We start from the raw sequence: 27,792 nt of genomic DNA, 5'->3' as shown, positions 1-27,792 counted from the left end.
AACCAAGGCTGTTGGTCTGCCGATAAGAATACGGTGATTGACAGAGTCGAAAGCCTTGGCCAGGTCGATGAAGACGGCTGCACAGTACAATCTTTTATCAATGGCGGTTATGATATCGTTTAGTACCTTGAGCGTGGCTGAGGTGCACCCGTGACCAGCTTAGAAAACGGATTGATCAGCGGAGAAGGTACGGTGGCATTCGAAATGGTCAGTGATCTGTTTATTAACTTGGCTTTCGAAGACTTTAGAAAGGCAGGGCAGGATGGATATAGGTCTATAACAGTTTGGGTCTAGAGTGTCACCCCCTTTGAAGAGGGGGATGACCGCGGCAGCTTTCCAATCTTTAGGGATCTCGGACGATACGAAAGAGAGGTTGAACAGACTGGTAATAGGGGTTGGCGGCAGATCATTTTAGAAAGAGAGGGTCCAGATTGTCTAGCCCAGCTGATTTGTACGGGTAAAGGTTTTGCAGCTCTTTCAGAACATCTGCTATCTGGATTTGGGTGAAGGAGAAGCTGGGAGGCTTGGGCAAGTAGCTGCGGGGGGTGCGTAAACTGTTGGCCGGGGTTGGGGTAGCCAGGAGGAAAGCATGGCCAGCCGTAGAAATTGAAATTCTCGATTATCATGGATTTATCGGTGGTGACAGTGTTACCTAGCCACAGTGCAGTGGGCAGCTGGGAGGAGGTGCTCTTGTTCTCCGTGGACTTTACAGTGTCCCAAAACTTTTGGGAGTTAGAGCTAGAGGATGCAGATTCTGTTTGAAAAAGCCAGCCTTTGCTTTCCTGCTTTCCATGATAGCACACTCCAAAGTTTGTCAAACTTCAGAAATGGTCTAATGTTGAGTCCATGCCACGTGGCATCTTTCTCATTTCATTTTAGACAGTACCGTACCCATCTTTTCCATTAATTTGGGATGGACTCCTGGCTACTTTCAGTCGCCAAACGTTGCCGAACGTTGCAAATAGAAATGACATGAACGAATAGAGCCGACGTGCTTCCTATTCTACATAGTATATTTCTATCTGAACGTTCCAAAACCCCAACGTGTTTAACGCGCCTTTGCTATGCACACGCGCCTCCCTCGTCAAAATGAACTGACCAATCATTGAATGACTCGCGGCAATGTGGAGCGCATTCAAGATCGAAACGCTAAGCCACGGTTAACAGAAAGCACCATGTTTAGAGCGTTTATTATTATAGCATCCCACTACCATTTCAAGTTAAGGCAATAACATCTACAAGATGGACAGGGTTGGCTCTGACTGTCCCCCAAATAACACATTTTGTTGCTTACAGGCATCTATACTTTATATTTGTCAAATCATCTGCGTGCACATGATTTGAAGGGGCGAGGCTTGAGAGCTAAGCAAGCTGAATCAAGATGGCGAGCTTCATTGAACGGTAGTTATTTCAGAATTCAGGTTCAGTTAGCCTGCTAGCTAGCCATTACAACAGAAAACATGTATACTATTGCATCAGTCTTTGTGGATATTATCTATAAATGCCGCATTTGGTCAGTTGTCTTTTGTCACGGATAGCTTGCTACCTAGAGGAAAACTACCTAACTAACTAATCAGTTCAGCAGCAACATGACTTAGCTAGCTGGAATATGATAATTGCAAACGTAGTTACATCACTGTTTATTTCCATTCTTCCCTAGGATGTGCCTATATCTTGTGCTCGTGCTGTCTGTTTTCCTGAGCATCACTCAAGCTGTGGATCGTAGTAACTTCAAAACATGTGACCAGAGTGCCTTCTGCAGGTGATGGCTGCCTACCATCAATTCACTTGTAGAAAAATGTGTAACAACAATAACGTTACCTAGATGGGCATTTTGAGACCAAAACGAAATAACGTTATTGTGTAATGTAATTTGTGTGTCAGCTAATACAAGTATATAATGTGTGTGTGTGTAGTCGTCAAAGGGCGATGAAGCCAGGCCAGTCATCATACACAGCCTTACTGGAGACCCTGGAACTCAGTGACTCCCACCTCACAGTGCAGCTCCTGAATAACAATAATAAGGTCAGAATGAACAAGACCTGCTGCACACGTAAATAAGTTGTCATGGAGATTGGGTGAAATTACTTCGCTTTGATAATGGATTACTTGGATGGCACACAATGGAAATCCACCATACACTTTGTTCTTCCACATCGTGCAAACCGTGTGATCATTTCATTGCCTGTGTTCAGGTGCTCTTGCTGCTCGAGCTGTATCGCCTTCAGGGGAACATGACCAGAGTGAAGATTAATGAGCTGAAGCCCATCAAGCCTCGATATGAGGTGCCTGATGTTCTCATCACTGACCCTCCCACTGAACTGTGAGTTTGTCCATTTATTTTATACATGTCAATATCAGCCCACTATTGATGTCTCACATTCTGGGGCGGTTTTGTAACGGATGTAAAGTATAGAGAAGGTCCATAGTGGGTGTGTTGGCATGGGTGTGATGGCTGTTTCTCTCCAATGCAGTATGTCAGTGGTGGCCCAGGATGAGCACAGGGTGGTGCTGTCTCTGGGTGGGGAGGACTGGAGGCTCATCCTCAGTGCCCAGCCCTTCCGCCTGGACATCATGGAGGGTCCACAGGTGCTGCTGTCCCTCAACTCCCGGGGCCTGCTAGCCTTCGAGCAGCTCCGCATACGCAAGGACACGTGAGTCGCTTATGCAGTCTTGCATGTACAGAAACGAAACCATGCATTTATATCACATGGAACAATACAATTGAATGCGTATACTAGACCTGTGATGGACTTTGACGGAATATTGCCGTGTAATATATGTTGTGTAATTTCATGGAAGGCTTTTAATGAAGGCTTCCACTTGTGCTCTCCTGCTGAATTTGATAATTGTCTCAAAGGTTTTCTAAAATGCACTTAGCTGTGCTGTACTGATCTGTTTTCCCATCCTATTCTGTTCCTTTCCTTTCCCTCCTGTTTCTCACCATGTCCTCCAGTATTTCCCACAAAATAAGTAGCACAGTCGGTAGCATGTGGGATAAGATCAAGAGCGTTTTCTCTAGGTAACTGGTCTTAGCTTGCCTCTTGATGTAATGTTTGTGTGACACCTGAGTTGAACTACTGAAATAGCTTGTGGCTGTATTGTCTTATAGTAGAAATGCCACATGTCAAAAATGAAGTCAACAGATTTTTACTTTTGATCTTAACTTTACCAGAGCAACAATAAATATATGTAAACATGTTGCTGTGTGCAATTTCTCCATAAGTCTGTACAGCCTCTACTGCTCAGTGTAGTGTACATATATTTACTAAGCTTCCCACCACCCTCTAAACTAAACAAATTATTGCATGTCATATTTTATTGTTCAGTGATTTGATTGGTTTACCCATTGATAATTATTAACAAATAAAAAATCTTCTGAATCATTGTCCTGCAAAGTTTAGAAATGTGGGTATATCTGTACCCATTACCAAATCATTTTCTATGGGCTGAATCCTAACTTAAAATCTGCACATTTTTGTGCAACCCCCATATTAAGATCAATGCAAACATAAGTTAAGATGAACTGCTATGTCAACAAGATGCCAGTACATAATGCATGTTTAACTCAATGACAATTATCAAATTGAAAGAGTTTGTCCTTTAATCGATCACTAACAACATGTCAATCCAGGTGATGAGATGCAGTTTATATTGCTTTACTTGTCCTTCACATTTCTCCATGTGGTTTCTATAGCAATCAACCACTCTTTTGACATTGATATGTATTATTGTGTGATGCAGCAAAAGCCAAACAGACACAGAGGAAGCTGGGGAGAAAGAGGACACAGAGAAGCATGACAAGGAAAAGGTGTGTGGTGTTCTATTCCAAAGACCTTATTGTTCTGATGCAAACACTGCATGGGTTTATTGGTGCATTTATAGACCCCGTTCTGTCCATTTTTTGTGTCCAAAGTGTGTAGAGATAACAGGTTGTGAGTAGTAGCCTAATAGGGTTAGAGAAGAGCTCCAACTTCTGGTATCAATTTGATGTGAACTTTGAACTAGGGTGTGTACGAGTAGCACCTTTCTGAGACACTTGAGCTACACGTTTGGCCTCTTTTCTGGTTCTCCACAAAACCCCTCTCACTTTCCAGGTGTCAGAAAGAGAGGAGGAGGAGGCAGAAGAAGAGGTGGATCAGCCAGGAATGTGGGAGGAGACGTTCAAGACCCATGCCGACACCAAGCCTAATGGTACATCATTGTACTGTACACTACAACAAACTGTTACTCAAGTCCATTTATTTGTTTCCACCTATTTACTTACATTGACATCATGTGTTTAATTTTTTAAAATATATATATAAATAAAAACACTGCTCTGGTGTCACCTGCCTTCTGTCCTCCAGGTCCCTCTTCCATCAGTCTGGACTTCTCCCTGCCTGGAGTAGAACACGTCTACGGCATCCCTGAACACGCAGACGGCCTCAGACTGAAAAACACAGAGTGAGACTATAAACGGCCTTTGCCCCAGTGTCATTTGCACTCAGCTCATCAAAGTGTAGTTTTCTGATTTATTTTTTATTGAACTTTTATTGAACTAGGCAAGTCAGTTAAGAGCAAATTCTTATTTTCAATGACGGCCTAGGAACAGTGGGTTAACTGCCTTGTTCAGGGGCAGAACGACAGATGTTTACCTTGTCAGCTCGGGGATTCGATCTTGCAACCTTTCGGTTACTAGTCCAACGCTCTAACCACTAGGCTACCTGTCCCCACTCTTGTTGGTCAACCAGTGCTAACACAGTGATTCCTGTTTTTCTCCTCAGTGGAGGAGACCCCTACAGGCTTTATAACCTGGATGTGTTCCAGTATGAGCTCTTTAACCCTATGGCTCTGTATGGAGCAGTGCCTGTCCTCCTCTCACACAACACCCACAGGACTATGGGTCTCTTCTGGCTCAACGCAGCAGAGACATGGGTGGACGTCAGCTCTGGACAGGTGGGTGTGTGTGACTGGATCTCACAAACTGTCTTGCCTTTCCTTCTTTGCCCTTGGATCCACTTGGTTTGATCTCTGAATCCTCTTTGTGCATGTTTGATTGCGTTCAGGGCTCCAGTGAGGTCCCTCAGACAGACGTCCGATGGATCTCTGAGAGTGGCATTATTGACGTCTTCATCATGCTGGGACCACGACCTAATGATGTGTTCACACAGTACGCTTCCTTAACAGGTACACTACTTACACACTCACTAACAGGAACACAGGTACACGTCACTCACGGTATATTCTACACGTTCACACCAAGCACATTTTAATGTTCAATACATGGTTGGTTTATAGCTCCACTGCTCCCTATCCCAGAAGTGTTACCTTCACTTTAGAAATGACCCTTCTGTTCTCTGGCTGTCGTAGGCACTCAGGCCTTCCCCCCCCTCTCTTCGCTGGCCTACCACCAGTGCCGTTGGAACTACAACGACCAGGAAGATGTGAGTGCGGTGGACCAGGGCTTTGATGAACACGACATCCCCTATGACTTCATCTGGCTGGATATTGAGCACACGGACGGCAAGCGCTACTTCACCTGGGACAACAACAAGTTCCCACAGCCCAAAGACATGCTGCAGGGCCTCCTGGATAAGAGACGCAAGGTGAACTTAATGATGGAAACATAGGATTTTGAAATGGTGTGTGTGTGTGGTAATGAGAAGATCATTTAAATTTTTGGCACTCTTCTCTCTCCCTTCTCCACTCACTGCGCCCTCTCCTGTCCCGGCTGTCCACAGATGGTGACCATAGTGGACCCTCACATTAAGGTGGACAGCAGCTATAAGATCCACACTGAGATTCGCTCTCGAGGCTACTACATAAAAAACAAAGATGGCGGAGACTATGAGGGCTGGTGCTGGCCAGGTAGGAACATGTCAATATGTACAAAAGTATGTGGACACCCCTTCAAATTAGTGGATTCGGCTATTTGTCACACCCGTTGCTGACAGGTGTATAAAATTGAGCACACAGCCATACAATCTCCATAGACAAACATTGTCAGTAGAATAGCCTTACTGAAGAGCTCAGTGACTTTCAACGTGGCACCGTCATAGGATGCCACCTTTCCAACAAGTCAGTTCGTCAAATTTCTACCCTGTTCGAGCTGCCCCAGTCAACTGTAAGTGCTGATATTGTGAAGTGGAAACGTCTTGGAGCAACAACGGCTCAGCCGCGAAGTGGTAGGCCACACAAGCTCACAGAGCGGGACCGCCGAGTGCTGAAGCGCATAGCACATAAAAATAGTCTGTTCTCGGTTGCAACACTCACTACAGAGTTCCAAACTGCCTTTGGAAGCAACGTCAGCACAATAACAGTTTGTCGGGAGCTTCATGAAATGGATTTCCATGGCCGAGCAGCCGCACACAAGCCAAAGATCACCATGCGCAATGCCAAGCGTCGGCTGGAATGGTGTAAGGCTTGCTGCCATTGGACTCTGAAGCAGTGGAAATGCATTCTCTGGAGTGATGAATCACGATTCACCATCTGGCAGTCCGACGGATAAATCTGTGTTTGCGGATGCCAGGAGAACGCTACCTGCCCCAATGCATAGTGCCAACTGTAAAGTTTGGTGGAGGAGGAATAATGGTCTTGGGCTGTTTTTCATGGTTCGGGCTAGGCCCCTTAGTTCCAGTGAAGGGAAATCTTAACGCTACAGCATACAATTACATTCTAGACGATTCTGTGCTTCCAACTTTGTGGCAACAGTTTGAGGACGTTCCTGTTTCAGCATAACAATGCCCCTGCGCACAAAGCGAGGTCCACACAGAAATGGTTTGTCGAGATTGGTGACGACTGGTCTGCACAGAGCATTGACCTCAACCCCATCGAACACCTTTGTGATGAACTGGAACGCCGACTGCGAGCCAGGCCTAATTGCCCAACATCAGTGCCCGAACTCACTAATGCCCTTGTGGCTGAGTGGAAACAAGTCCCCACAGCAATGTTCCAACATCTAGTGGAAAGCCTTCCCAGAAGAGTGGAGGCTGTTATGGCAGCAAAGGGGGAACCAACTCCATATTAATGCCCATGATTTTGGAATGGGATGTTAGACGAGCAGGTGTCCACATACTTTTGGTAATTTAGTGTGTTTATCGATTGATAAATTCTAAAACGTACCAGACAACACAGTGCAGGTTAGCATTTGTCATGAATGTTGCCCTGGAAGCAGCTCTGCAGAGTGGTCACTAGCTGGCACAGCCACAGTCATGAAATCTGATTTAAACCTAACCTTAACCACACTGCTAACCCTAATGCCTAACACTAACCTTTTAAATTAAGACCAAAAAGCTAAATCATACGTTTTTCTGAAATAGCCAATTTGCCCCATCTAACGGAAATCGCTCAGTTCTACCTCCAGGGCAATATTTTGAAAATAAATGTCAACGCAGTGATTTGCCTGTTTTTATACTGATTCAGTCACCCAAAGGCTAGAATTGTTTAGAACTGTTATGTATATGTACTCTATATTTTCTTGTAAAAGGAAATGCAGGTTACCCAGATTTTACCAACCCCGAGATGAGGAAGTGGTGGGCCAGCATGTTTGCCTATGACCAGTATGAGGTGAGTAAACCCCGTATCAGTTCGTCTCCTCTCCACATTTTAACCGCAGTTACTTTTTTCTCTTTCCTTCTCCTTTCTTGACTTCCTTTGGGAACTTTGTACTCTTCACTGAGTCAGTTAGCATTGATGTCACTGGTTAACCAGTAAAGCTACTGGAGCCTTGAGCTACTGATTTACCTGTAAGACCCCAGATGTACTGACATGTCTTTATCTCCTGTCTCTCTTCTTCAGGGTTCGATGGAGAACCTGTACACGTGGAACGACATGAACGAGCCGTCTGTGTTCAACGGTCCAGAGGTCACCATGCACAAGGATGCCCTCCATGGGCCCTGGGAGCACAGAGACATCCACAACCTCTATGGCTTCTACGTGGTGAGGAAGGGATGGAACGGTGTGACTAGGACTAGATAGCCCCGGGGGTGTTCACTGTCCACACTGTTGGGATTGTTTTGGATTAGTTACAGCATCCTTACTTATTTTCTACCATCTACTCTGTCTTCCCTTCTTTCCCTCTCTCAGCAAATGGCGACAGCAGAGGGTCAGATCCAGCGCTCCGGGGGGTTGGAGAGGCCTTTTGTCCTGACCAGGGCCTTTTTCGCTGGGTCTCAGCGCTATGGTTAGACCCTCCAATAACGCCTCCCTCTGGTTACCATAAATGTTGTATACTGTATGTCTTCACTGAACCCCAACCCACTCTTGAAGTGTTCACTCTCTCACACACATGCATTCACCCACTCTCCTCCAGGTGCAGTTTGGACTGGTGATAATGCAGCTGAGTGGGGCCACCTGAAGATGTCCATCCCCATGTGTCTCAGCCTGGGCCTGGTTGGCATCTCCTTCTGTGGAGGTGAGGCTGGCAGGGATTGGTGCTGCACAGATTGGATGGCTCGGTCAATCCTCGTTTGATAGTAATTCTTAAAGTATCCTAATCACTCCTCTCATCCCAGCTGACGTGGGGGGTTTCTTTAAGACTCCCAGTGCGGAACTGCTGGTGCGTTGGTACCAGGCGGGGGCCTACCAGCCCTTCTTCCGTGCCCACGCCCACCTGGACACCCCGCGGAGGGAGCCCTGGCTTTTTGGCCCTGACAACACAGCTCTCATCCGGGAGGCTGTGCGCCAGCGCTACACCCTTCTGCCCTACTGGTACCTGCAGTTCTACCACGCCCAACGCACTGGCCAGCCTGTCATGAGGTAGACTCTTTTTTTAGACACTTTTTGGTTGATTTTTTTGTTAACTTTTTACTTGTCAGCTCAAGTCACTAGTGCAAAAATAAACAATCTTCTGTAACACCATAATAACCATTATTATGGGGTGCGCAACACACTGATCTAATTCTGATCGGAGTAGGCTTTTTTTTACTTGTCCATGCGGAAAACTTAACTCTATAATCGTCTTTCTGACTATTTGTTTTACATGCCCAGGCAAGCGGACAAGCGTTAATGTCGAGCCCTGCCACGTCTATGTTTTGAAGGTCTATAGCTGGCGCTAGTCTTTAAGAAGATATTAGAGAGAATCCTTGTATTTTGATTCACCTTGGGTTGTATTCTCTCTCCCTGTACTATAGGCCCCTGTGGGTGGAGTATCCAGAGGATATTGCCACGTTTTCCATTGACGATGAGTTCCTGATTGGTAAGTAGGTTAGGGAGAGTGGCCTTTAGACCGGTATGTACCTCTTAACCTTTTATGGTACAATACTTTTGAATACCTAAATGTTTGGATGAAGTTGAGCTCTTCAACCTGGTGAGGATGATGCATTACCTCAGACTACCTCTCCCCCTGTGTGTTCATCAGGCAGAGATCTTCTGGTTCACCCTGTAACAGATGAAAGGTCTAGTGGGGTCACAGCCTACTTACCTGGGAATGGAGAGGTGAGTTTTGAGGATGAAGAGAGGGGGAAGGCTGACCTGGAGTTTTGCCTGTTGAAATATACCACATGTTCAATCAACCCGATACCTTCTCGTTCTCTGACCTCCTCGCGCTTCTCTCCCCGTCACAGGTCTGGTATGACGTCCACACGTTCCAGAGACATGACGGAGCTCAGAACCTCTCTATCCCTGTCACCATGAGCTCAGTAGGTTCTCTGTTAACATGGATCTGCTGTTTGTTTCTCTCAACTCCTATGGTCTTTAGCCATCACCCACCTCTCAGCACCTTTTCCCACAAATAACTCTCTCGCTTTTCTCTCTTTTCTCTGTCCCCCACCACCTCTTCCTCTCACAGATTCCAGTGTTCCAGCGAGGAGGTTCCATTATCTGCCGGAAGAACCGTGTTCGCAGGTCCTCATCCTGCATGGAGAACGATCCCTACACCCTCTACGTGGCCCTTGACTCACAGGTATAACCTTCGTTTACACCACTATGATATCACTACCATTGTTGTTGCACCATTTTACTTGCAGGGGCTTTGTCATCATATAAATGTTTCTCTTTGTTCTAGGGCAATGCAGAAGGAGAGCTTTACATAGATGATGGTCACACCTTTAAACATAAGACAGACAAGCAGTTTATTCACAGACGCCTGAGTTTCACTGCGAACAGCCTCTCATCGAGGTCTGTCCCTCTAACTAACATTATTATTCCAACCAGGCCATGTTCTCCCTGTGTTTCTGTATCGAGTGTAACCTGTTTCTTTCTCTGATGCTGCAGTGACCTGTCTCCTGACTCCCAGTTTCCCACGGCCTCCTGGGTAGAGCAAGTGAACATCCTGGGAGCTCAGAAGCCTGATGCTGTCACCCTCACGACAGGTTAGTCATGTACCATCAATAACCAGGCAACATGGTGTCACGTGTAGAGCCAGGAGTTTCCCCTGAACGTCCTTCTGGTAATGTAATGGAAAAATAACTTGTTGCAGTGAAGTTATTTTTGTGTTGGCAGGCTAGTGCAGAAAGTGGTAAGGGTTGTGCACATTAGGGTTTGTTACAATGTGCCTGATGTTCTTCACCCATCCTCCACAGATGGTGGGGAGTCTTCTGTGGAGTTTGAGTTTGACCCGGACACGGCAGTTTTAACTCTTCGTAAGCCAGGCGTGAACGCAGGGGTCAACTGGACATTACATCTGCGGTAACACAGGACGCACATACAGAAGTCAAGAGACAAATGAAATGTCACACACAGACTTTTGGACAAACAAGTAGACATACAACTACAGAAAAGCACACAACCAGATTCAAAAGTGTGGCTAGGATTTGGAACAGTTACCTGAACCCTGAGAAAGAAACCGCAGGAGAAATGGATCAGGGTTGTTGAAAGAGTATGAAACTCAGGACCACAAATGGTGTTAGTCAGGAGAAATTCTGCACCACTAACAAGAGGCTGAATCTTTGATACTTAATTTTAAGAAATATTTTTTCCAGGGTTGAAATTATGACAATGATGATAATGACTCCCTATAAGACTCTATATGACTAGCTAAATAAAATAAATAAATGATGACAATGAATGTCCAAATGTAATGTTTGTATTTTATTTCCTTTCCATTTTTGTTACAAGTTAATGAATTAGCTTTTACATGGGTTAGCATTGTGAATAGACAAGTATGAAGAAGAGATTACCTTTTATCGGACATTATGAAATACAGAGGGTATTATAAGTATTCACCCCCTTGGATTTTTTTTCACATTTTGTTGCGTTACAAAGTGGGTTTGAAATTAATTTATTCGTTTTTTGTTGTTGTAATTGATCTACATTATTGCTCTGTCAAAGTGGAATCTTTTATTTATTAGAATGTAAATTAAAAAGAACTATACCTTGAATAGATAAGTATTCACTCCACTGAATCACCTTTGGCAGCAATTTACAGCTGTGATTTTCTTAGGTATGTCTCTTAAGAGCTTTGCATACCTGGATTGTGCAAGATCTGGGAAGGTGTTGAGGATCATGGCTAGACAGCAATTTTCAAGTCTTGCCATAGATTTCCAAGCAGATTTAAGTCAAAACTGTAACTTGGCCACTTGGAACATCCACTGTCTACAGTGTAGATTTGGCCTTGTGTTGTAGGTTATTGTCCTGCTACAGTGTAGATTTGGCCTTGTGTTGTAGGTTATTGTCCTGCTACAGTGTAGATTTGGCCTTGTGTTGTAGGTTATTGTCCTGCTACAGTGTAGATTTGGCCTTGTGTTGTAGGTTATTGTCCTGCTACAGTGTAGATTTGGCCTTGTGTTGTAGGTTATTGTCCTGCTACAGTGTAGATTTGGCCTTGTGTTGTTGGTTATTGTCCTGCTGAAAGGTGCATTCCTCTGTGTTTGGTGTAAAGCTCCATCCCATTTATTTTTATCCTGAAACTCCCGTCTTTGCCAACTTCAAGCATACCCATACCATGATGCAGCCACCACCATGCTTGAAAATAAGGAGGCAGTTACTCAGTGATGTGTTGGATTTGTCTCAAGCATAAGGCTTTGCATTTAGGCCAAAAAGGTTATTCCTTTTATTTTTATTCTTCACATTTCATTGTGGAGTAACTGAAATGTTGATCCATCCTCAGTTTTCTCCCTTCACAGCCATTTAACTGGAGCTGTTTTAAAAGCACCAATGGTGACATCTCTTAGCAGTTTCCTTCCTGTCTTGCAGCTCAGTTCAGAAGAACGACTGTCTTTGTGTATGTGGTTTAATACATCATCCACAGCATAATAAACTTGACCATGCTTAAAGATGGGTAACAATACCAAATCAGATATTTAATCTATCTACCAATCACTGCCCTTCTCTGAGGCGTTTGAAAAGCCTCCTAGTCTTTGTAGTTCAATGTATGTATTGGGGACAGAGGAAGAGGCAGTCATTTAAAAAAAAATCATGTCAACCCCTATTATTTCACACAGGATGAGTCCATGTAACTTGTGATTTGTTAAGCTGCGTTTGACTCCTGAACTAATTTAGGTTTCTCTAAACAAAAGGGCGGAATACTTTTGCAACAACTATGTTGTTATTATATGTTAACATTTGTAGAATTCTTTTCACTTTGGTATTCTGTGATGCTCAATGACAAATCACAACTAAATCCATTTCAATCCCACTTTGTCAAGCAACAAAATGTGAATAAATCCAAGGGGGTGAATACATTGACTTATGCAAGAAGTCAAATATGCATAATTATACTAAATGTTTACATGTTGGAGGAGGGGGTTTATTTAACTAAAAAAGTCAGAATGATTTGAATTGAGGATTGATTGTCAGTAATAAACCAACTACATTCCCATTTGCTTCACATTTTGTTTATTACAAAGTTATTATAAATGAAGGCTATGAAGTTCATACAGTATACCAGTACATAAATACACCATGTCTTGGTATAAACATTTGGTTTCCAGGTGTTTTCATATTCAAGGTTTTGTTGTCTCATGATATAAAATACTGATGGTATCATAGCTCTCAGAGGTGATGCTGTATGACAGTTTACATCCATAAGTATGGTGACACCCTATGATATCACAGCACTGTGTCCTACTAAAACAGCATCATGAGCCCTGTCTGAGTGCCCACATTGAGGATAACACAAAAAAAGTGTGAAACTCCAGTTTAGCAGATACAATTCTGAGTATAGCATGCTAAGGTATACTGTATATACCAGTTCATTTCACATAATGGTTTGCCCATCCAATGTTGGTATTCTTTCCATCATTTGGTCTGACCGGAGTGTATCCAGGAGATGCATATAGTCTTGTGGTCAGTCTGCAGGCGGCCGGGTGAGGAAACGCATCAGGCTCTCATAGCTGAGGAAGGTGATGGCGTTGACAGGGAAGGCCCTCAGACTGTTCAGGAGGAGCCCCTTAAAGAACACTCTCACCCCCTCCTCCTTCAGACTCACACTCATGCAGTGCAGGACCCCCTGGTACACCCGGCCCCCAGCACCGGACATCTGCAGCCGCGCTTTCACCACATCCATGGGCGTGGCAAAGGCCCACGTCACCACGCCTGCCACCCCACCCGCCATCAATACTGCAAATGTGCCTGCAGATTCAAACCAAATAATTACCTGAAAATCTATGTAGTTGCACTAGCACTCAAACCATCAGCAATAAACGGTCAAATCTAGACACTTGCTCTCTCTCTTCTCAGACTAGCATGGCCTTTGAACTGTTAATGACACACACACACTCCAAGTCGTCTCTATTGCAGTGACATATAACAGTTTATCATATCTCAAAATGCCTGGAGATGAGAGTAACATCTCAGGAACCACATTCATATAATATAGCAATCTTTTCATATGTGCAGCGCAATTGCAAAAAAAGATGGCCTGGAACACAACCTCTCTCTCCAACTGACCTGGCCGTTTGCCTTCTTCAGTCAGAAACCTGCAGGTGATTTCGTAAGGCAAGAAGTAGATTCCATAGCAGGGTACATCTCTCAGGGTAAGAGCCAACCCCCCTCGAAACAATCCCCTTGGCCCCTCCTCCCTCAGGATGACAGTCACACAGTGAATGGGACCTCGATACCCGTCACCACCGACCCCAGCCCAGCCCTTGGTCTGGGACTGCAAGCGTACCTTCACCAGGTCAACAGGTGCAGTAACCACCACCTGGTAGCAAAGACAAGCTTGGTGTTAAAAAGTACACACAACAATGCCATATTTCAGGGCCATTTAAAGCACGTTCCATATTACCTGTGCCAGACCTGAGAAACAGCCAGCTGCGAAGACTGCTGATGCCGAGGCAGGGTTGCCTTGGATTCGGTCATTCCGTTGGGACTGGGTGAGGCAGTCTAAAGCATTGCTATAGGAACCAAAGACCACAGCGTTGGTGATGCCAGTAGTCAGGACAGGAAATGTCATGCCCTTGAAGAACCCAGGGATCTGATCCAACAAATACAAAAATAGTATAGTTAAGGAATTACTGATGGTACAACAATGTTGCGAAAATATAAAACACTCATCGACAAATCCCACTGGGCACAAACTGGTTGAATCAACGTTGTTTCAACATAATTTGTCAACGTATTGTGACGTGAAATCTACGAGGAAAATACATTAGATTTGAACTGTTGTTTTTTGGGTAAGATTTCAACTACAGGATTATGTCATCACGATAACCAAATTTCAACATAGACAAACCTTGAATAAAATATGTTGAATTTGTACTTTTAAAAGAACTTCAGATCTTCAACGATAAAATCTATCAGAAAAAAAAAAACTATAGGCTGGGCAGCACCTCCTGGAGAATTGATCTATCAGAAGCTACCCTTTGGTATCCCATCCAGGGTTTTAAGTCTCTCTTCCTATGGCCATAAGGGTACAATACTTTTTCTTTGTGGAGGGTTTCAGAGTAGTGATTTTGATCTGATTATGTTATTTGAAATGTTGTTTTATCTTTTGACCAGTAGTAGTATTTTTTATACATTACTCTCATGGAGAATTATGTGTTAAAAATGGGGCGAAGGTGGGTTTATAAAAAACTGTCATAAGGTTATTTTGAAACTCCCACTATTTTGGCTTAAGTAATGTTTAGTAATCTAGCAAAGTTTTATTTTCCTTTCGGTAGTCAGCTGTTGCTGTATGCAGTGTAAGAAATTTAACACAAAAAGGCTGTGAAATTGATATAATAGTATTATTATATTTTGTTGTTGAATAAGGTTATAAAGTTAGCAAGAATAAGTTTAATAATGGTAGACTTATGTTAAGTATTTAGGACATATTCTAAGCCAACAGGACAGGGATATATGACATCTGTGGTGATCCAGGATCATTGAGAGTATCGAGATAAACTTTATCAACTAGGTAATAATCTTAGAGATTACTACCATAGACATGTTGATTTTTCTAAAAATCCATGAGTGCAGACAGGGAGACAGTGAGACATTTAGACAATATTTGATACGGACTGTTATAAGAAAGAGCGACAGACAGATGGAAGGAAGGGCAGACGGAGAAGCCCTCCCCCGCACTGCTGAGACCTTGATGGTTTGGGAGTAGCAGGAGGAGAGAAGATAGAAGTGACACAGAATGGATAGATAACAGTTACTGAGTGGAGACCAGCATAATTAAACATAAACAGGATTAGATGGCAGAGTATAAGGCTCTCCCGAGAAATGGGGGACAGAAATAATATTGTGACAGACAGAAAAGACAATAAGAATAAAAGGGGAAGAGAATTTGGTTTGCTTAGCTTTAGGATATTCATTCGTGGAAAGACTTTCTGCTCCATTTGTTTTAAAAATATGACAAGTTAGGAGGGCAGGCCGGTATTTTAGTTTTTATTTGAAGTGTATGTTTAGTAAATTCGCTAGGAAGAGATATGATGATTTTGTTGAAAGTAGTTGTTACCCTAACTAAAAGAGGAATGAAAGCTTAGTTGGTTTCAGGAACTAAGGTGTTAGACACTGAACCATTGCCCAGAAATTATTCTGCACAACAGGCCGAAATAGTAGCATTGACTAGAGCCTGCGAAATAAGAAAGGAGAGAAAGGATACTATTTACACAGACAGCACACATGCATTTAAAACCATACTAAGCAGCACAGATAAATCTTAAAGAAGATAAGACACTTGACAGAGAATTGTTACAGGATAGCCAAGAACGAACGCCCCAGGGAGAATTGGACATGTGGAAAATGGACATGTGGAAAATGAAAGGGGCAATAATTTACTAATCTTACCTAAGTCATTGTTTAGATATGCAGCAATATTGACACATTGGCAGAGCCATGTGCCAACAGGGAGGAAGGATGGTAGAGACCGAATACAAACAGTGTAGCTAATCCCTCCGAGTAGTGCACACATTAGTCTATTTCAAATGGCTGTGGCGAAACTGACAGCGTGAACCACTGCTTTTAACCAGGGCAAGGTGACCGGAAACATGACCGAATACAAACAGTGTAGCTATTCCCTCCGCAAGCCAATCAAACAAGCTAAGCGTCAGTATAGAGACAAAGTAGAGTCGCAATTCAACGGCTCAGACACAAGAGGTATGTGGCAGGGTCTAAACAGACTAAACAACTTCTTTGCTCGCTTTGAGGACAATACAGTGCCACTGACACGGCCCGCTACCAAAACCTGTGGACTCTCCTTCACTGCAGCCGACGTGAGTAAAACACTTAAACGTGTTAACCCTCGCAAGGCTGCAGGCCCAGATGGCATCCCCAGCCGCGTCCTCAGAGCATGCGCAGACCAACTGGCTGGTGTGTTTACGGGCATATTCAATCAATCCTTATCCCAGTCTGCTGTTCCCACATGCTTCAAGAGGGCCACCATTGTTTCTGTTCCCAAGAAAGCTAAGGTAACTGAGCTAAACGACTACTGCCCCGTAGCACTCACTTCCGTCATCATGAAGTGCTTTGAGAGACTAGTCAAGGACCATATCACCTCCACCCTACCTGACACCCTAGACCCACTCCAATTTGCTTACCGCCCCAATAGGTCCACAGACGACGCAATCGCAACCACACTGCACACTGCCCTAACCCATCTGGACAAGAGGAATACCTATGTGAGAATGCTGTTCATCGACTACAGCTCAGCATTTAACACCATAGTACCCTCCAAACTCGTCATCAAGCTCGAGACCCTGGGTCTCGACCCCGCCCTGTGCGTTTACCACCTGACGGGCCGCCCCCAGGTGGTGAGGGTAGGTAACATCTCCACCCCGCTGATCCTCAACACTGGGGCCCCACAAGGGTGCGTTCTGAGCCCTCTCCTGTACTCCCTGTTCACCCACAACTGCGTGACCATGCACGCCTCCAACTCAATCATCAAGTTTGCAGACGACACTACAGTGGTAGGCTTGATTACCAAAAACGACGAGACGGCCTACAGGGAGGAGGTGAGGGCCCTCGGAGTGTGGTGTCAGGAAAATAACCTCACACTCAACGTCAACAAAACAAAGGAGATGATCGTGGACTTCAGGAAACAGCAGCGGGAGCACCCCCCTTTCCACATCGACGGGACAGTAGTGGAGAGGGTAGTAAGTTTTAAGTTCCTCGGCGTACACATCACGGATAAACTGAATTGGTCCACCCACACAGACAGCGTGGTGAAGAAGCCGCAGTAGCGCCTCTTCAACCTTAGGAGGCTGAAGAAATTCGACTTGTCACCAAAAGCACTCACAAACTTTTACAGATGCACAATCGAGAGCATCCTGTCGGGCTGGTTGCCTGGTACGGCAACTGCTCTGCCCACAACCGTAAGGCTCTCCAGAGGGTAGTGAGGTCTGCACAACATATCACCGGGGGCAAACTACCTGCCCTCCAGGACACCTACACCACCCGATGTCACAGGAAGGCCATAAAGATCATCAAGGACAACAACCACCCGAGCCACTGCCTGTTCACCCCGCTATCATCCAGAAGGCGAGGTCAGTACAGGTGCATGAAAGCAGGGACCGAGACACTGAAAAACAGCTTCTATCTTAAGGCCATCAGACTGTTAAACAGCCACCACTAACATTGAGTGGCTGCTGCCAACATACTGACTCATCTCCAGCCACTTTAATAATGGAAAAATTTGATGTAAAAAATGTATCACTAGCCACTTTAAACAATGCCACTTAATATAATGTTTACATACCCTACATTACTCATCTCATATGTATATACTGTACTCTATACCATCTACTGCATCTTGCCATCTTTATGTAATACATGTATCACTAGCCACTTTAAACAATGCCACTTTTATATGTTTACATACCCTACATTACTCATCTCATATGTATATACTGTACTCTATACCATCTACTGCATCTTGCCTATGCCGTTCTGTACCATCACTCATTCATATATTTATATGTACATATTCTTCATCTCTTTACACTTGTGTGTATAAGGTAGTTGTTGTGAAATTGTTAGGTTAGATTACTCGTTGGTTATTACTGCATTGTCGGAACTAGAAGCACAAGCATTTCGCTACACTCGCATTAACATCTGCTAACCATGTGTATGTGACAAATAAAATTTGATTTGATTTGGCCTAGGGATAACTACTTTAAAATAAATAAATACAAATTTGTAGAATATCCATTCCAACATTTGGAAATGGACTTCATTGAACTATTCCGAAGTGAGGGGAAGAAGGGGTGTTTAACAATAATAGATAAGTATAGCAAATGGGTAGAAGTGTTGCCAACTTACTTGGCGGACACGATTATGGTAGCTAAAATATTAGGTCAAGATATAATCCCTAGAGTTGGTTTACCAGGATCTATTTCTTTAAATAATGGATGACATTTGGTCATCCATGGTCCCGTGTGGCTCAGTTGGTAGAGCATGGCGCTTGCAACGCCAGGGTTGTGGGTTCATTCCCCACGGGGGGACCAGGATGAATATGTATGAACTTTCCAATTTGTAAGTCGCTTTGGATAAGAGCGTCTGCTAAATGACTTAAATGTAAATGTAAATTTTAGCTAATCAGGTAGAACAAATAGAATGCCAGAGTTAGGGACCAGAGCAAGTAGACATAGAAGTTGAAGATATACTAGCAGAACACATGAGAAGACTGTTTGTTAACCAAACCCGTATGTCCAAGATTTTGTGTCCAACAGGTGAATTACAGGAGAAGGTGATTCACTCAATCCAACCAGGAGACTGGGTGTAGATCCAGTCCCTGAGGAGAAAAGACTGGAAGCAGCCCCGTTGGGAAGGCCCATACCAGGTTATGTTAAACCACCGCCTTTGCCATTAGAATAGCTGAGAGAGTCACTTGTGTCCACGTTACCCACTGCAAAAGGGTATGTACACATACAAGCACTGCTGCTCACACAGAGAGTTAGGAGAAGAACCGAGTATCAACAGGGTCCGGGGGTCACCTCCTTAACGAAGATTCCCTATCCCAACCGTTCATCACTGTGTGTGCTCCTAGAGGTGTGAGTATGGGGTGGTGCCTAGCAGATCGACTAAGGGCAGGAGAGGGTTGGCGGTTTTTGGGAAGAGTAGGGACTCTGAGCTGCATCATAGTCTTGGTAACCTTTCTGATACATCCAGATCCACCACCTTCTGGTACTAATTATATGATGCCGTTGTCATTGATAAGAAGTAAAAGATAAACTATATAATACACTGATGAGTGACTTACAGAATAAGGAGTCACAGAAGATCAAGATATAGGATTTAAGGTAAACATTAAACAATTCCCTAGGAAAGCAAATAACTTTACAGGGTTTGGGTTGGCCAGATTGAAGTACTCGGCCAACCCACCTCGGTTCACTTTAACTCCTGATGAGTACCAGTGTTATAGATACAAGAATGGCACCGAGAACTTAGATGATTTTAATGGCTGAAAGGTAATCGTTAATGTGACTGACTTAGGTTTGGAAGTACAGGAGAAAATTCTTAACCTCACAGCACCTATAACTGATGTAGGGTGGGCTCGTACCAGCAAAGGCCGCATACGACAGAAACTACCAAAAAGGGTGGTTAGGAACTTGCGCCCCGGGGTTATTGGTCAAACCAGTTCGAGTTAGTCATCAGAGGCCAGTTATAGGAGGCTAAAGTAGGCACAGAAGGAGTTTTGACCAGGATGGTCTAGATGGATGCTATTGGCATCCTCAGGGAAGTTACAGATTAATACAAAGCTATGAATCAAATAGGTGAAGACTTTACCACTACGTTCTTTTGGTAGTTGACAATAAATAAAAATGTGGATTGGATTAATTACATCTATTACAATTAACAGAGATTCATGAATGAAACCGGGGTTGCAGTAAAGGGGTTCTCTGACCAATTATCCGCCACCTCCCTCATGACCTGTTCAAATAGACTGACACTCGATATGTTATTGGTAGAAAAGGGCGGGGTATGTAGAATGATTGGGGTTCATTGCTGTACGCTTATTTTTTAATAACACAGCTCCAGACGGATCAGTGACCATGGCAGGTTTGACCACATTAGCTCATGAGTTAGCAGAGAACTCTGGGGTGGATACTTTCCTGACAGGGTGGTTCGATAGCATGTTTGGGAAATGGAAAAATATTGTACGTACTGTATTGTGGGTTGCTTTCACCTGTATGAGTGTGTTGGTGTTGTGTGGATGCTGTTTGGTCCCATGTGTAAGAGGTTTGATCACCAGAACTCTGGAGAGATCGATGATGCAACAGATGGTGAGATATGGACCGATTCCGAGCTCCGACCAGTGGGATGACGAATACAGGCCTCCAGGCCTAGGAGATGGCTCCGTTTCTTTTAACCACAAGGAGCCAATGTTAGATGAGACTATCTTCAATGTTTAGACAGACTGTTCCTTTAATGAAGATTGTAATAAAAATCCTACAAAGAAAAGTTATAATTGGATATAGGCCTAGAGCAGTCGATGATGAGTATCTGATGTAAATACATGTATTGGTTTTGTTTGGTTTTGTTTGATTTTTTGATTCCATATGACGGTGGATGTATCAGTGTGTATTATTTAGTCATTAAGGGTGGATTGATAAGGGAATTATATGCTTAATGGTAGTGATTAAAATATTCCACCCTGAAACCATATAATTGTATGAAATTTATAAGAATCATAAATCTATAATCTGAGGGTGTGTGTAGTTTTAGTCAGAATTAGAACAAGGACCTTTTGCTCCTTTTTAGTAGGTAAGCAGGGTGCAAGTGGGAAACAAATGATAAGAGGAGCTATCGACAGACAATTTGTACTACTGTGTTCTTTACAGGACATTCTGTCTCCACCTGTGGAGGGGAGAAACTGTTAGGCTTGCAGAAGATTATGAAACATGTTGCAGATTAAAGAAACAATGTATCTGTGTAGTGGAAAAACACAGACTGTCTGAGCAAGGCGTAGCTTAAGATTTGAACTTGTTTGTGTGTGTGTTATAAAGACTGTGTTTGTATTATGGACTTCAGAATGTTCTCGTGAATAAACTGTACTGAGTCTTTGCCTAATTATTATTAAACCCATGGCCTTACAAACCTTGGGGATTGGTCAAAGCTATTGATTGTTAGTTATTATCATTGTGATTGAAAATTCTCGTGACATTTGTTTAACACTTTTTTGGTTACTACATGATTCCATAGGTGTTATTTCATAGTTATGATGTCTTCACTATTATTCTACAATGTAGAAAATAGTAAAAAATTTAGAAAAACCCTTGAATGAGTAGGTGTGTCCAAACTTTTGACTGGTACTGTAATTTGGTGGAGACCCGAGGAACCTCAAGAGTTAAACAATACTTTTTTTTTTTTACTTCAACAATGAAGATATGTAATCTTACATAGCTTTTAAACAAGCTCATAAGTATGTTTTTATACGTTAAATCCTTGTCAATCCAAATGCCCAGATATTTAAAGCGGGAACCCGATCAATGAGAGAACCATTCGATGAATAAATACACTGAGTGTACAAAACATTAAGAGGTTGGGGTAATTACATATATAACAAACAGATAAATATTAAATTTTTTGTGTTTGGTTGTCAACACAAGCATATATCAACATTTGAAGGAGATGTATATTCTGCTTGGATAGTTCCATCTGTGCCACTGACTTTAATTCAAGTTTGTTTTCAAATTGATAATTGATATGTTGGATTCACGTCTCTATCTCAACCAAAAATCTAGTTAAAGAATAGGACTAAATCAAATCAAACTTTATTTAAAGTGCATTTCAAGTTTGTTTTGATTTAGTCCTATTCTTTAAATTAGATTTTTGGTTGAGATGGAGACATATATCCAACATGTTGATTATTAATTCATAAACAAACTGGAATTAAAGCCAGACAGTGGCACAGATGGAACTATCCAAGCAGAAGATAAATCACCTTCAAATGTTGATATTTGGTTGCGTTGACAACCAATGAGCTTAACACCTTGATAAGCTAATTTCATGACAACGGCTCACCACTCATCGTACTGGGCGACTTTAACCTCCCGACAAGGACTTCAATAAATGTATTTCCACCTCTTTCTTTCCACTCCTTTCCTCGTGACCTCACCCTTTCCCAGTCACCTCCTACTCACAAGGCAGAAAATATGCTTGACCTCATCTTTACTAGAGGCTGTTTGACTACTGATCTCACTACAACCCCCCTCCAGGTCTCTGATAACTACTTTGTTTTCTTTTCTCTCCATTTCTCCTTCAACCCTAACCACTCAGCCCCTACCTAGATGGTCATGTGCCACTGCAATCTTTGCTCTCTCTCTCCCGGTACTCTCTTCTTCTATCCTATCCTCTCTTCCATCTGCTAAATCCTTCTCCCACCTGTCTCCTGACTGCCTCTTCGACCCTCCTCTCCTCCCTTTCCGCATCCTTTGACTCTCACTGTCCCCTTACCTCCCAGCCGGCCTGACCTTCCCCTCCCGCTACGTGGCTGGGTGACTCACTGCATTCTAACAGAACAGGGCTGCGGGCAGCTAAGTGGAAATGGAGGAAAATAAACTTCTGGAGGACCTATCATCCTTCCACACTCTCCTCTGTAACTTCTCCTCCTCTGTATCCGTTGCTAAAGCCTCTTTCTATCACTCTAAATGTCCCTATAAATGTCAAGCTTCTGCCGCCAACCCTGGGAAACCTTTCTCCACTTTTTCCTCCCTCCTTAATCCTCCACCTCCTCCCCCTTTCCTCTCTGTGGACGACTTTGTCAACCACTTTGAAAAAAGGTTGACAACATCCGCTCCTCACTCTACTAAGTCCACTAGTCCCACTCACACAGAACTACCCTACGCCTTGAGCTCTTTCTCACCTCTCTCCAGATGAAATCCTGTGACTAGTGATGTCCAGCCGCCCAACAACCTGCCCACCTTCTGATACACAGGTGGCGACACACATTTCTGTGTGCCTGGCAGACATCTCAGCTTGGATGTCAGCCCACCACCTCATGCTCAAATTCAACAAAACTGAGCTACTCTTCCTCCAGGGGAAGATCTGCCCGCTCCAAGACCTCTCCATCACTGTTAACAACTCTACGGTGTCCCCCTCCCAGAGTGCAAAGAAGCTTGGCGTGACACTGGACTACAACCTGTCGTTCTCTGCAAACATCAAACCAGTGACTCGCTCCTACAGGTTCATGCTCTACAACATCTGTAGAGTCCGACCGTTCCTCACACAGGAAGCGGCGCAGGTCCTATTCCAGGCAGTTGTCATCTCCCGTCTAGACTCCTGCAACTCTCTGTTGGCTGGGCTCTACACTTGTGCCATCAAACCCCTGCAACTTATCCAGAATGCTGCAGCCCGCCTGGTGTTCAACCAATATTCTCCCATGTCACTCCTCCGCACACTTCACTGGCTTCCAGTCGAAGCCCTGGTGCTTGCCTACGGAGCAGCAAGGGGAACTGCACTTCCTTACCTTCAGGCTATGCTCAAACCCTACATCACAAACCAAGCACTCCTTTCCTCCACCTTGGTCCTCTTGGCCCTCCCACCCCTACGGGAGGACATCTCCTGCTCAGCCCAGTCAAAGCTCTTCTCTGCCCTGGCACCCCAATGGTGGAACAAACAGAGTCCCTTCCTATTTGGGGGAAAACATCTGAAACCCTACCTCTTTGAAGAGTATCTTAAATAACTCTCACGGCGCCCCGACGCCCCCCAATTTTATTTATTTTTTAAAAGGCACTTCTCTTTTCCCACTAGCACTGACTTTGATGATAAATATTTGTTGAGGGAAAATGTACTTGATACGATTGTGATGTTGTTGTCTTACCTAGCTTTCTTAAGATGAATGCACTAATTGTAAGTTGCTCTTGATAAGAGCCTCTGCTTGTCACGCCCTGACCGTAGAGAGCTTTTTATGTCTCTATTTTGGTTTGGTCAGGGTGTGATTTGGGTGGGCATTCTATGTTCTTTTTTCTATGATTTGTATTTCTGTGTGTTTGGCCGGGTGTGGTTCTCAATCAGAGGCAGCTGTCTATCGTTGCTCTGATTGAGAACCATACTTAGGTTACCTTTTCCCACCTGTCTGTGTGGGTAGTTGTCTATGTGTAGTTGCATGTCAGCACTCTGTTATTATAGCTTCACGTTCATTTTGTTGTTTTTGTTAGTTTGTTTAAGTGTTCTTTGTTTTATTAAAGAAGAATGTATTCACATTACGCTGCGCCTTGGTCTCCTCACTACGACGAACGTGACACTGCTAAATAACTAAAATGTAAACATTTTAAATGTAACCAAATACATTTCAATATTTGAAATACAATAAATAGCCTATTAACTTGTTAACAAATTATATGTTGGATTTACGTCTCCAACTCAACCAAAAATAAAAGTTAAAGATTGGGCATAAGCCAGTTGCACAGATGGAACTATCCAAGCAGTAGATCTCCTTTAAATGTTCATATCTGGTTGTGTTGTCAACCAAATACAATTTAATATTACTTTTGTAATACAGTAAATAGCCTACGTTAAGGCTATCTTACAAACTAATGTAACATTTTACCTCAAAATGAGTAACATATCCATGGCCACATTTTGAGGTTACTGTAACTATACATGTATTTTTATGTAATAATTTACAGTGTGGATGTTCAAGATAACATGCATAGGTCGTCACAGGTCTGTGGAGATCTTCACCTTTGTGTAATAATCTGTGCAGAATCTCGAACGGCATAGATCACCTGCACTATGTACTTTTAATGTAATCTCAACAGCAATTCAGGTCATTTGGTTCTGCTATTAGATGAAGCACAGCGATAACACATTAACACATTAAATATATTGTATAAATAAAACAAAAATCCTGACATTGTATTCCCACTTGAACTTTGCTGTGCATGGTTGAAAGCGCAGTGATAGACATTTGAGTGAAAACTAAACCAAAAAGAAGACATTGTTTTTTCATTGGAATTTGGTTGTGCTTTTAGATGGTTGAAAGACTAGTAATAACACATTGGAAATTCATCTAACTTTTGGCTGTCTTTTTGAGTGGGTGAATATAGGTTGTAATCTCATTGTTCGTCTCAACCAAATATCACCCAATTATCGACATTGAAATTACGTGCTATGCACAGTGGGATGAGTCATATAATACCAAAGTATTCAAAACCTTACCCCTTCACGAGTGTATGTCCTAGCCACACAGTCAAAAATCCCCTTGTATTTAACCTGGGTCTGCAGACGCACCTACATATGGAGTATAATATACATATTATGTGACTTGTCAACAAGTTTAGATTCCTTGGTCTAAATTAGTGGATATAATCATCAAGTTTGAGTGAGTCCAATACTTGTACCTTCACTGTGTCCATTGGATGACCAAAAGCCAACCCTACTGCTCCTAGAACATATTAATTTACGCCTAGTCAAATTCACAATCCATATTCATGTCCAAAAATGTTTTTATACACAAAGATCTATGTTACCCCTATACATTACCTGAGATGCATCCTGCTATGAATTCCACAAACGGCATGGTAGGCTTGCTCAGTTGCTTGCTCACACTAAAACAGATAAATTACAGTACAACTATCAGTCCCAGGTTAATCAAGGTAGTTGGGTTTACAATCTCTCACCTTGTAACCATCTAGTCAGAATTCAGCATTTGTTTTATGATGATACATGAATAGCCCTTACAGTTTAGGGGAAAATATAAAATTATTAATAATTTTCTCTGATGACATTACCCAGTGGGCACAGACGTCAATTCAATGTATCAATGTTGGATCAACATAATTTAATTGAAGTGATGTGTAAACAACGTTGATTCAACCAGTGTGTGCCCAGTGGGTAGACTCATTGAACTTTAATACAGATTTCACAGCACATGGTTTTGGATCTCAAAGTGATCTTTGAGCTTGAGAGTGCAATCATTGCAGTCTTGTGCATGTCAATATGGTTTTTTTATTGTTTTTATGGGGGCTGGGGGTGGGGACTAACAGACAACAATATGCCTTTACTGCTACTTACAGCTATTTTCGCTCACATACAGTACACTGCCATCTTAATTCCAACCCTCAGAAACTAACAAACTAACCCATCATCCACAAACTAACCCATCTTTCCCAGTACATTACCATTTTACTGTTTCCTTTGACAATACATCCTTCTATTTTACTGTGATGTCTAACGAGGTTCTTGAACCTCTATATTTGTACCGTTTCAACCTAGATTGCCCTAAAAATAAATACTTTACAGAAGAGTATATTCATATTTCCCATTGGTTGATCTTGGTTTTTCAGATCTCTTAACAGTAGGCCTACTGTTTGTAGGTCCATCTGAACACAGACATTATCACTTACCTGTCTTCAAAAGCAAGCCACCGCAAGTACAGTACCAAAAAACAAATTCTATTGATTCTGTTTCCTCGGCGCAGAGTCTGCACAGGGTTGACTGTTCAATGTCAAGATATCTATTGGAGTCCCATTCTAAATCATTGATCGAAAATATAGGTCGCTAAAGCATATAGCATTGCTTATATGGCTTGTAAATGGCTAGTGATATGCTGCTATTCAACCTGTGCAGAATTAATAAACGCACCCATCAGTCTGGAGCAGTAAACCAGTTAATAATATACAAAATTGGGGCGAACATCCACCTTGCTTTTTGCGCTTAAAAGACTGAAAGCAAATATTTTGAAGAGTGGGTTCGACTCGAAAATTTGGTTGGTGACCTAGATCAGAGGAAGATTTACTTGATTTGAGCGTTACCTCATCGTAGAATACACACCAACACAAGTTATATTGGAGCATTATACTTTCTTGATCGACCCGCACTATTGTATGACTGTAATGAAACAGGCAGGGAGCAGGTCTCGAACCCTCGACCTTCTAGCCCGAAGTCCGGCGCGCTATCGACTGTGCCGCAAAAGCATGCTCGAGGGGCAGAGTCGATTTCCGCGGTCATATACCACAAACTGCTGAGGTGCCTTATTGCTATTATAAACTGGTTACCAACATAATTAGAACAGTAAAAATAAATGTTTTGTCATACCTGTGGTATACAGTCTGATATACCACGGCTGTCAGCCAATCAGCATTCCGGGCTCAAAACCACCCAGTTTATAATTGCAGGTATATTTGCAAGTAGAATTCTATGGTTATAGTTCATTTTTACATGTTCTATGTTTGAGCTGCTTTTGAAAGCAAAAGTCCAATTGAAAACATTACTGCCATTGTTGAATTGGATTTTCATAATGGCAAGCTTGGACTGAGGGTTTGGTTAGCTAAACTAGCAAGTCTGTTTGTTTGGTTACCACGGCAACTACTGTAGCTATGTAGTCAAGTTGCTAGCTAGCTACTTCAGTGGATGTTGAACACATTTCTACCGGCAAATGAACACATTTCTGGCGGCAAATGTGTTAAATTATAGCAATGGTTAAATCAACTCTGGGGTCTATGCGTTGTATGGAAAATAATGCAACTCCGTAGAAGTTCAGTTCCACTCTAGAAAGTCGTGGAA

General features: G+C 43.0%; 2 protein-coding genes across 5 annotated transcripts; one reads left to right on the top strand and one right to left on the bottom strand.

The window, feature by feature from the left end:
- Positions 1 to 1,148: 1,148 nt before the first annotated feature.
- ganaba (glucosidase II alpha subunit a) lies at positions 1,149 to 12,739 on the top strand. Of its 4 annotated transcripts, none has more exons than XM_071364313.1 (25): positions 1,149 to 1,401; positions 1,661 to 1,762; positions 1,917 to 2,025; positions 2,196 to 2,323; positions 2,475 to 2,654; positions 2,957 to 3,022; positions 3,745 to 3,811; positions 4,098 to 4,194; positions 4,350 to 4,446; positions 4,767 to 4,938; positions 5,049 to 5,169; positions 5,353 to 5,588; positions 5,724 to 5,850; positions 7,469 to 7,548; positions 7,780 to 7,920; positions 8,068 to 8,164; positions 8,294 to 8,395; positions 8,496 to 8,739; positions 9,114 to 9,178; positions 9,341 to 9,417; positions 9,546 to 9,620; positions 9,770 to 9,883; positions 9,986 to 10,098; positions 10,195 to 10,292; positions 10,503 to 12,739. In XM_071364313.1, the coding sequence occupies exons 1-25, from the start codon at positions 1,382 to 1,384 to the stop codon at positions 10,610 to 10,612; spliced, it is 2,838 nt and encodes a 945-aa protein (XP_071220414.1). In that variant the 5' UTR covers positions 1,149 to 1,381; the 3' UTR covers positions 10,613 to 12,739. The 4 variants fall into 4 exon arrangements, with proteins under 4 accessions (XP_071220414.1, XP_071220416.1, XP_071220413.1 ...); XM_071364312.1 differs by lacking the exon at positions 1,149 to 1,401 and adding an exon at positions 1,446 to 1,513; XM_071364315.1 differs by lacking the exon at positions 2,957 to 3,022.
- On the bottom strand, positions 12,740 to 27,618 carry LOC139552513 (solute carrier family 25 member 45). The gene is made up of 7 exons (XM_071364316.1): positions 27,325 to 27,618; positions 25,771 to 25,835; positions 25,629 to 25,672; positions 25,447 to 25,518; positions 14,147 to 14,335; positions 13,810 to 14,062; positions 12,740 to 13,491 (listed from the first exon to the last, which is right to left on the bottom strand). Exons 2-7 carry the CDS (start codon positions 25,805 to 25,807, stop codon positions 13,208 to 13,210), a joined length of 879 nt encoding a protein of 292 aa, XP_071220417.1. The 5' UTR covers positions 25,808 to 25,835; positions 27,325 to 27,618; the 3' UTR covers positions 12,740 to 13,207.
- Positions 27,619 to 27,792: the final 174 nt, after the last annotated feature.

The sequence above is a fragment of the Salvelinus alpinus genome, chromosome 24 (genome assembly GCF_045679555.1).
Source record: "Salvelinus alpinus chromosome 24, SLU_Salpinus.1, whole genome shotgun sequence".
Lineage (NCBI taxonomy): Eukaryota > Metazoa > Chordata > Actinopteri > Salmoniformes > Salmonidae > Salvelinus > Salvelinus alpinus.
The sequence above is the reverse complement of the archived record's forward strand: the minus strand, read 5'-3'. Positions and strand labels throughout refer to the sequence as shown.

Coding starts and splice junctions, on each gene's coding strand:
- LOC139552513 (XM_071364316.1), bottom strand. CDS start 25,807: ATGCCGTTTGTGGAATTCATAGCAGGATGCATCTCAG. Junction 25,673..25,770: donor CATAGCAGGATGCATCTCAG/GTAATGTATAGG, acceptor AATATGTTCTAG/GAGCAGTAGGGTTGGCTTTT. Junction 14,336..25,446: donor GGACATACACTCGTGAAGGG/GTAAGGTTTTGA, acceptor TTGTTGGATCAG/ATCCCTGGGTTCTTCAAGGG.
- ganaba (XM_071364312.1), top strand. CDS start 1,461: ATGTATACTATTGCATCAGTCTTTGTGGATATTATCTATAAATGCCGC. Junction 1,763..1,916: donor GACCAGAGTGCCTTCTGCAG/GTGATGGCTGCC, acceptor GTGTGTGTGTAG/TCGTCAAAGGGCGATGAAGC. Junction 10,099..10,194: donor GCGAACAGCCTCTCATCGAG/GTCTGTCCCTCT, acceptor CTGATGCTGCAG/TGACCTGTCTCCTGACTCCC.